The sequence below is a fragment of the Myotis myotis genome, unplaced genomic scaffold (genome assembly GCF_014108235.1).
Source record: "Myotis myotis isolate mMyoMyo1 unplaced genomic scaffold, mMyoMyo1.p scaffold_m19_p_1, whole genome shotgun sequence".
Taxonomy (NCBI): domain Eukaryota; kingdom Metazoa; phylum Chordata; class Mammalia; order Chiroptera; family Vespertilionidae; genus Myotis; species Myotis myotis.
Window position 1 is genome coordinate 121,225,095 of NW_023416313.1, and position 9,631 is coordinate 121,234,725.

Genomic DNA, 9,631 nt, shown 5'->3' on the forward strand with positions numbered 1-9,631 from the left:
TTTTATTGATTTTTCACAGAGGAAGGGAGAGGGATAGAGAGCTAGAAACATCGATGGGAGAGAAACAGATCAGCTGCCTCCTGCACACCTCCCACCAGGGATGCGCCTGCAACCAAGGTACATGCCCTTGGCTGGAATTGAACCTGGGACCTTTCAGTCCATAGGCTGACGCTTCATCCACTGAGCCAAACCGGCTAGGGCTCAACAGATTTTTGATAATCTAATTTAAACTTTTTATGGAAATACAAAGGACCAAAAATAATCAAGACAGTCCCTTGAAGAAAATCAAAGTGGAAAGTCTTACTCTTCTAAGTTCCAAGAGTTATTGTCACAAAACATTAAGTCAACTCTCTGTTGATATAAAAATCAGCAGTAGGATAGAATATAGAGCCCAGAAACAGATCTTTGAATATGTAAACATTGATGTTGACAAAGGTGTCACTGTAGAGCAGTGGGGGAAAAGATGCACTTTTAAATAAATGGTCCCAGAACAACCGGTCATTCATAAGAAAAAAATAAAACTTGACTTCTACCTCATACCATGCATAAAAGTCAACCTCAGGTAGGTTGTGGACTAAATGTGAAAGGCAAAATAATAAAACTTGTAGAGAACAATATAAAAGTATCTTCATGATCTCGCATTAATACTAAACTTTTTTTAAAAGATTGATATATTAGCATACATTAAAATTAAGTTTATTGAAAGATACTACCAAGAGAATACAAAAGGCCAGCCATAGATTGGGAAAAGATCCTTGCACTATGTCGAACTGACGAAGAGGCTACATAAAGAATATGAAAAGAAGTGCTACAAATACCCCAACAGAAACATTGGCAAGAGATTGATTAAACTCTACAAAAGTAGAAACCCAGATGGACAATAAACATGAAATGATGCTTACCCTCTTTAGTAATTAGGAAAATGAAAATTAAAATCACAATGATAATACTATTTCCCACTCACCAAACTGGCTAAAATTTTAGAGACTGACTATTCCAGGTTGTGAAGCTACTGAAAATTGCATGCATTACTGGTGGGATTAAATAAGGACAATTATTTTGGGGAACTGTGGCACTGTCTCCCAAAATTTAAAATATCAATACCCTGTATCCCAACAATTCTATTTGTAGAGGTATATTCTCATAGAAATTAAAAGAGGTATATAAAGATGTACATAACAGCATTATTATACACTAGATGCCCGGTGCACAAAAATTTGTGCACTTGGGAGGGTCCCTCAGCCCAGCCTGTGCACTCTCGCAGTCTGGGACCCCTCGGGGAATAACCACCTGTTGGGTTAGGCCCGCTCCCCAGGGGTTGGGTCTAAGCTGGCAGTCAGACATCCCTCTGGCAGCCCAGGAGACCTTGGGGGATGTCCACTTGCCAGCGGGGAAAAGCCTAGCTGCAGTCGGACATCCTTAGCGCTGCTGTGGAGGCAGGAGAGGCTCCCACCACCACCACTGTATTGGCAGCCATCAGCCTGGCTTGTGGCTGAGCAGAGCTCCCCCTGTGGGAGCACACTGACCACCAGGGGGCAGCTCCTGCATCGAGCGTCTGCCCCCTGGTGGTCAGTGTGTGTCATTGTGACCAGTGATTCCCAGTCGCTCTGCTGTTAGGGTCAATTTGCATATTACCCTATTATTATGTAGGATAGAGGTCTGATGCATGGGTGGGGGCCAGCTGGTTTGCCCTGAAGGATGTCCCAGATCAGGGTGGGGTCCCGCTGGGGTGCCTGGCCAGCCTGGGTGAGCGGCTGAGGGACGTTTCCAGACTGGCCACACCACCTTCAGGGTGGGGGTCCCTGCTGGAGTGCCTGGCCAGCCTGGGTGAGGGGCTGATGGCTTTTTGCAGGCTGGCCAAGCCCCCCAGTGGAGACCCTACCCCATGAGGGTGTGGCCAGCTTGGGTGAGGGGCTGATGGCTGTTTGCAGGCTGGCCACATCCCCCAGCCACCCAAGCTCGCAGTGGAGGCTGGCTGGAAATAGGTATCTGGGATTTATTTAGCTTCTATAATTAAAACTTTGTTGCCTTTTGCAGAGACCACAGCCGGCCAGAGCATGCGGGAAGCTTGGCTTCCTCCATCGCCGGGGCAACCAAGCCTCCTGCTTGTTCCAGCTCCATGGCTGCTGGCCGCCATCTTGGTTGGGTTAATTTGCATATAGTCGCTCTGATTGCCCAGTGGGCGTGGCTCGAGCATAGTGAAGGTATGGTCAATTAGCATCTTTGTCTTTTATTAGTGTAGATAGCCCATGGCTGAAAAGAACCCAAATGTCTATCAACAACAGAATGGATAGACCGTGGTATAGTCATGTAAAAAGTGCAATAAAAATGGTATTCATTGAAAGCGATGATAATGAACTACAACATGTACAGCAACATGAATGAATGGGCTCAAGTAACAATTGAAGGGACAAGGAAGACCCTACCCTGAGCTGGATAAAAGTAAGCACACCACACAGAGAAGCCCTCTGTTCCCAGCCCTCTGTTCATTGGAGATGCCCTCAGTTCCCAGCTCCCAAATCTGAGGTCCCATATGCTTCCCTACTCCACTACTCCCCCTCCTTCTCCTTGCAGTGCTCTAGATCCCTTCTCATTTCAGAATCTTCAACTCATTCTTTTAAAAAAAAAAAAAATCATTACCTGAGGATATGTTTAATGATTTAAGAAAGAGAAGAAGGGATAGGGAGAGAGGAATAAACATCAATGGGAGAGAGAAACACTGATTGGTTGCCTTTTACATGCCCCCTGACGGGATAGAACCTGAAACCTAGGTATGTGCCCTGACTGTGAATCGAACCTGCAACCAATTGAGCCACCTAACCAGTGCCAACTCACTGTCTTGATGGGAGTCCCCTTCTCTCTCAGGGTTCCTCATTAGCTTATTATTAGTCTCTCTACTAACATGTAAACTCCCCATCTGTATGGACCATTTCACATGGCCAGGGCCTCAGAGGGCCTAGTCTCACAGAAGAGGCTCAGTGTCTATAGTTGTCTGATTAAAACTTGGTCCCACCTTAGCCTTGACTGGCAAAGTGACATTTAGCAATGACCTTACTTTTTCTTGGGTTCCAATCTCTTCCTCTGTGAATGAGCTCTACTCCAGAATTTGACAATTCTCTGACCTGTGGTACTGACCTCTGTGACATGCCACCCAGCATGCTAGGTGTGGATGAAGAGGGAAATATTCTCCTTCACTTCCTTCCTCCTCCATCTTTCTCAGAGGAGCTTTGGAAAAGATCTGAAGCAAAAAGGCAAAGTGGAGTAAGCAAAGTTTAACTGAGTGCCAAGGTCTGTGGTGGGCTCCCCATATTTTTTTCTCTTGTACTTGAAAATAATTTAATTATCAAAACAACCCTTTCAAGTGGTTGCCATTATCTCTTTTTTACAGGTGAGTTAACTGAAGTTTCAAAAAGGTGAACAATTTGCAGAGTCATCAGATTATATGGCAGACTGACTGCAGGGTTCCTGTCCTTCTGCTCGCTCTATTGCCTCCCCAGGTCTAATCAGAGGGTGTAGGATATGTGGAAAGAGTATCAGTTGTGCTATTAGCCTGTCTTAAGTTTGAAATGGACTTCTACTTTCTTTAGGTTGTGATGTCTTGAGCAGTTTACTTAACATCTCTGAGCTTCAGGTTCCTCACCAGTAAAGTGGGCAAATGGGACAAGATCTCTGTGGCCTGATGGGTATTCACTTGGCCCTGGGGAGGTGCAGTTGAGCACTGTGCTCTGGGTCGGTTTCACCAGGCCAGGAGTTCAGGTGTGTTTCTCTCTAAGTATGAGTTGATGCTCAGAGGTAGCCAAAATAATGGCTACCTCAAGGGCAGCAGGTTTCTGAGGGAAGGCTCACCTCACTTGCACTGAAAACTCTACGGAAGGATCAGAGAGTCCACAGGTCTGTAGTGCCACCTAAGTGCCAACCCCTAAGTGTCACCACCTGACATGTGTGATGTGTTAGTTGCAGGACATTGCTACAGTACTTTGGACACTACAAAGTCCCCCTCTTCTTTTTTCTTTTTTTTTTAATATATTTTATTGATTTCTTACAGAGGAAGGGAGAGGGATAGAGAGTTAGAAACATCGATGAGAAAGAAACATTGATCAGCCGCCTCCTGCACACCCCCCACTGGGGATGTGCCCGCAACCAAGGTACATGCCCTTGACCGGAATCGAACCTGGGACTCTTCAGTCCACAGGCTGACGCTCTAGCCACTGAGCCAAACTGGTCAGGGCCAAAGTCCCCCTCTTCTAACCCTCGGGCCCATTTGTACCATCTTCTTAAGTTCTACCTTAGAAAATACCTGTCTGTTGAGTCTTGTTTATTCTGAAGAGGCTGAAGTTTTCACAAAAAGGTCTTCATTCTTACTCCTTCAAGCTGTGAACTCTTCTGCAGACTGCTGCTATGGCCTCCTCTCTTCTAATCTCTTTATACTGTTCTCTCAGCCTCTTCAGATCAAAATCCCGCTCATCTTTCAAAGTTTAACCCTTGGCCACCTTCCCTAATCTCTTCAACTCAAGTTAAATCCTTTGATGCCCTTTCCCACCTTTATTATGGCATTTGTGTCAGAGTTCTGTGGGTTTCTGTTTCTACACATGGATGGTGATCTCCTTAAGGGCATTTGTCTCTGTCACCTCCAATACTGGGCCCTCAATAAATGCTTGAGTGAGTGAATAAGAGAATGACTAAAGAATTTGATGGTCTTCATTCCTTTCCTCTGCTACTGATCAACTTGAAATGAAATTTAAGCATTTTTTACTGCTCTTTGCTCCTTTCTCTCAATTTTTCTTTCCTCTTCTTCCTTCTCATGGCCCAAAACAGCACAATCAGAGTCAGGGGTGGCCTAGTAACATGCATGGGGGATTCCAAAATTCTCCAGCTGGTCTTTTTCCTTAGTCCTCCAGAGGTGGAGTACTAGAACCATTTATACTGCTTATCTGGAATGCATTTACTCTTAAGAATTGACTCCCAAACCTTCTTCCACTATATTTTAGAGAAGATGTTGTAGAGTTGCTCTTTTTTCCTATATGGGTCTCTGTTTCTCCAATCAGAAGGTATAATCTAGGGAGAACAAAAGTGTACCCAGTCTGTGAGCACCTGCATATAAGTTGATGCTCAGAATAGTGGGTCTCTGCTCAGGCCAAGATTGTCCTCAGGATATTTCCTCATTGCAGTTCTCTTCTTCTTCCACCTCATTTCCAAAAAGGAAATGCTCAGCTTTCTAGGTATTTTGAGGCTGAGTTATGGGAGCGCCCCAGCAGTGTCAGGCTGGCTTGTGGTCACTGCAGAATCCCAACGAGTTGTGAGTTGGCAGTCAGGGCTCAGGGAGAGTAAGAGAAGGGAGCATGCTTCTAATTCTGGGGAGAGGGAATAAGCGTATCTAATGACTGTAGATACCATCTGGATTTTCTTTTTTTTTAATATACATAATTTTATTACAAAAATTTTTTAAAAAAACAAAATGCAACAGTCTAGAAAACCCAAAATTTACTATTGATACTAATTCCTATGAGTTTGCTGTGCTACCATACACAAGAAATTAAAGAAACCATTAAATATTTAGAAACATTTAACATCAGAAGCCTTAAAATCTAACTGTATGTAGTAGCCCCTCAAAAAGCTACAACCTGCATTTTTTTTATCAAAGTATTTTCTCTACAAAGAATCTTATCAGATATACAAAAATCTGAACAGTTTTTATACTGAAGCTAATATTGAGCTGCACTTGGATTCACATTCTTGGCAAAACAATTGCCTGAGAGCACACACACATACTCCGCACACATCATTACAGGACAGCCTTTATTCTTCATCTTCATCCTCTTCGTCATAATCATCTTCCTCTTCCTCCTCCTCCTCATCTTCTGGTTCATTTTTCTTCTTTGAGCCAGTTGGCCTGCCAGGGCCCTTCTTTCCCACTTAACTTTTGCCCTTGGCACGGTATGCAGCAATATCCTTTTCATATTTCTCCTTTAGCTTAGCTGCTTTTTGTTCATATGGTTGCTTATCTTTGGCTGATTGTTCAGACCACATTTCACCCAATTTTTTTGCAGTATCCCCAATGGATAGAACAGGGTGTTCACTTTTGATCTTTGGGTGATGTTCAGAGCAAAACAGGAAGAAGGCAAATGGAAGCTTTTTAGGAGTATTGGGATCTTTTTTCTTCCCTTCCTTGTCACCTTTGGGGGGAACATAATTTTTCATCTCCCAGTCATAGCGAGCTTTGTCACTCTTTGCCATATCTTCGAACTTTGACTTTTCTTTTGCAGACATGGTCTTCAATCTCTCCAAATATTTCTTGGAGAATTCGGAAAAATTGACGGAAGAGTCGGGGTGTTTTTTCTTGTGCTCCTCCCGGCAGGTCTGCATGAAGAAGGCATACGAGGACATCTTGCTCTGTGGCTTGTTGGGGTCTCCTTTGCCCATGATGACAGACTGTGTTCACCTGGTGGTAAGTTTTCCTTAGAGTCCCGCCGAGTGAGCAGCCCGGTCCGACCCGAGACGCTGCCTCGCTGGGCTCCTGCGTGAACTGGTTTATCGCTAAGCCAATCCTCAGCCTCCCATCTGGATTTTCTAACTCGTGGGGTTGAGAGTCTGACTCCAAGAACCTCCAAAAGACTTCATCCCCTGGTCCTGCTCTATTCAGGGTCTACTAGTGTTTGTAAGTCTGCTTCTTGATGGAGGCTTCCACATCCTGAGGACCTATAGCACTCAGGAGGGAGCCTAAAAGCGGGGCATCAACCTCTATCCTGGGCTGGAGCTCGGGCCTTACATTAACTATGCCCTTGCTGATCCTTTCTGCCTTTAGGGTCTTCCCACAGGTTTAATTCTATCTATCCCATGGAAACCCCTATGCCTCCGAATTCTCCTTACTTCATAAAACTTCTTGGCTCTGAACTTCCCCAGAGGGCATTTATTTCAAATCAACAAAAATTCCTTGAGATTTTGGTCTCTGCCTTCAAGGAGTCTTTAACTTTGTAGTTGTTACTGAACAGAGTCCAATTACTCAGTTGCCAGTCAAAAGACAACTCCTAGATGATGATTTTAGAAGGAACAAACTTTATTGGCAGCACACTGTGTGAGAGAGAGAGAGAGAGAGAGAGAGAGAGAGAGAGAGAGAGAGAGTGTGTGTGAGTTTCCAGTGTTGTGTCTCTGACCAAAGGATTGGATTTGTCTTTATTCAGGGATATCATGCATAAACAAGGGGAGCGTTGTCATCGAATGCATAGGTAGGGGCATTTCTGTGCCTTTGCAGTTAGAAAACATATCTATTCATACATCACATGTTCAAAAATGGTGGAAAACCTCTGCCCTTGGGAGATTTTGGTATTATAATGAAGGTACAGTGAAAAAAGCTCATGGGGAGGTTAGTAGAGGGTTCTTTGGTCAGCCCTGGTGGTTCAAGTCGGATCAGCCCCTGGTCCTACAAATTTCATCCTAGGCTTGCTCCTGAAAAGACAGCTTTGGCAGCCATCAATATCAGGGATGGTGTAGACATGAAAAGAAGTTTAACTAGCCCTTCTATTAAAGTTTTAGCAAATTATAGGTTGTGGTTACACAAACCTCATAACATCTAGGGTGATCTAAATGGGTTTACAGGTTAATCTAAGCAAAGTTATAAATTCTAAATAAAAGTTAGTCTGTTGTGGTGTTTTGTGTTTTTTTTTTAACAAAAAAAAACAAAAAAGAAAACAAAAGAAAAGAAAAAAGAAAGAAAGAAGGGAAACCTCAAATAAGCTGCCCAAGGCCTAATGGTAAGGCTGAGATTTGCCCCCAGGGCAAGTGTGACTTCAGAGCCTGTAATCTCTACCTATGTGCTGTGAGAGTTCTTACTTTTTTGGTTAACTAATTTCTGGAATAATGTTAAATTCTGAGCCAGATTGATGTTTAATCCTAGGTTTCTGAAATAAAAAGTATGAAGTTATTTTGGAAACTTTCAAAAAGTTATTTTGGAACTGTTGTGAATCATCTCTTAATGGATTTAGAGTGCCTATTCTTGAAAAAATCATGGATAATGTGCGTATTGCTTATTTGTGGGAAAATATGAATATACATGAATATCTACACTAATAAAAGAGAAACATGGTAATTGGTGTACAACCGCTACCCTTTTCATTGGCTAATCAGCGAGATATGCAAATTAACTGTCAGCCAAGATGGCGGCCAGCAGCCAGGCAGCTTGAAACTAACATGAGGCTTGCTTGCCTCAGTGACGGAGGAAACCAACATTCCTCGCCTGCGCTGCAGGCCTCTGAGCCTGCAGTTTAAGAAACTCTGTAACAAATACCACCGGACTTCAGCCAGCAGGATTGCAACATTGTAAGCAAAGGCCAGAAACCTACTTTCAGCCACAGAGGCCTAAGAGCTGGAGCCAAGCCTCAAAGCTAAAGCTGGCCCAGAATAAAAAAAAAGAAAAGAAAAAAAGGAGCGGATGGGAGCTTCAGTCACCCCCAGCCTGAAAACAGCCCTCAGCCCCTCACCCAGGCTGGCCAGGCACCCCAGTGGGGACCCCCACCCTGAAGGGGGTGTGACCAGCTGCAACCAGCCATCATCCCCTCACCCAGGCTGGCCAGGCACCCCAGTGGGGACCCCCACCCTGATCCAGGACACCCTTCAGGGCAAACAAGTCAGCCCCACCCATGCACCAGGCCTCTACCCTATATAGTAAAAGGGTAATATGCCTCCCAGCACTGGGATCAGCGGAGCCATGAGGCCTCCCGGCACCAGGATCAGTGTGACAGGGGGCACCGCCCAAACCCCCTGATCGCCCTGCGGCTCTGTGACAGGGGGCAGGGCCACAACCTCCCTATCCGCCCTGCTCTGTTCATGACAGGGGAAGGCGCCCCAACCCCCTGATCAGCCCTGCTCTGTGCCTGATCGGGGGGAGCTCCCCCACCCCCCATGGGCCCTGCTCTGTGTGTGACAGGGTAGAGCCATAACCTCCCCATCGGCCCTGCCCTGAGTGTGAGAGTGGCGGTGCCCCAACCCCCTGATTGGCCCTGCTCTGTGCATGACGGCGGGTGGCGCCGCAACCTCCCCATCGACCCTGCCTTGAGTGTGACAGGGGATGGTGCCCCAACCCCCCAATCGGCCCTACCCTGAGCGTGACTGAGGGTGGCATCACAACCTCCCAATCTCCCTGCTCTGTGCATGACAGGGGGCGGCGCCCCAACTCCCCAATCGGCCCTGCTCTGAGCCCGACCAGGGGCTGCACCTAGAGATTGGGCCTGCCCTCTGCCACCCGGGAGCAGGCCTAAGCCAGCAGGTCATTATCTCCCGAGGGGTCCCAAACTGCGAGAGGGCACAGGCCGGGCTGAGGGACCCCCCCTCCCCCCTGAGTGCACAAATTTTTGTGCACCAGGCCTCTAGTCTATATATAAAAGCCTAAGTGACCATCTGATTGTCCGACTGTCTGACTGGTAGCTATGAGGTGCAATGACCACCAGGGGGCAGACGCTCAATGCAGGAGCTGCCCAGCTACAGCAACTTTGCAGAGTGCCCTCTCTCACTCCGGGAGCCCCCAGGGGATGTCAGACTGCTGGTTTCAGCCTGATCCCCGCAGGCCTGGCTGAAGGACCCTACCTGCCGGAGGAACCCCACTCACTCCACAGATGTCCTTCAAGCCCTGGTGCTGCCC

The 9,631-nt window shown here is 46.2% G+C and overlaps 1 protein-coding gene across 1 annotated transcript; it reads right to left on the minus strand.

The window, feature by feature from the left end:
- Nucleotides 1–5,820: 5,820 nt before the first annotated feature.
- On the minus strand, nt 5,821–6,420 carry LOC118661272 (high mobility group protein B2-like). Its single transcript, XM_036319137.1, has one exon. It carries the CDS (start codon nt 6,418–6,420, stop codon nt 5,914–5,916), a length of 507 nt encoding a protein of 168 aa, XP_036175030.1. The 3' UTR covers nt 5,821–5,913.
- Nucleotides 6,421–9,631: the final 3,211 nt, after the last annotated feature.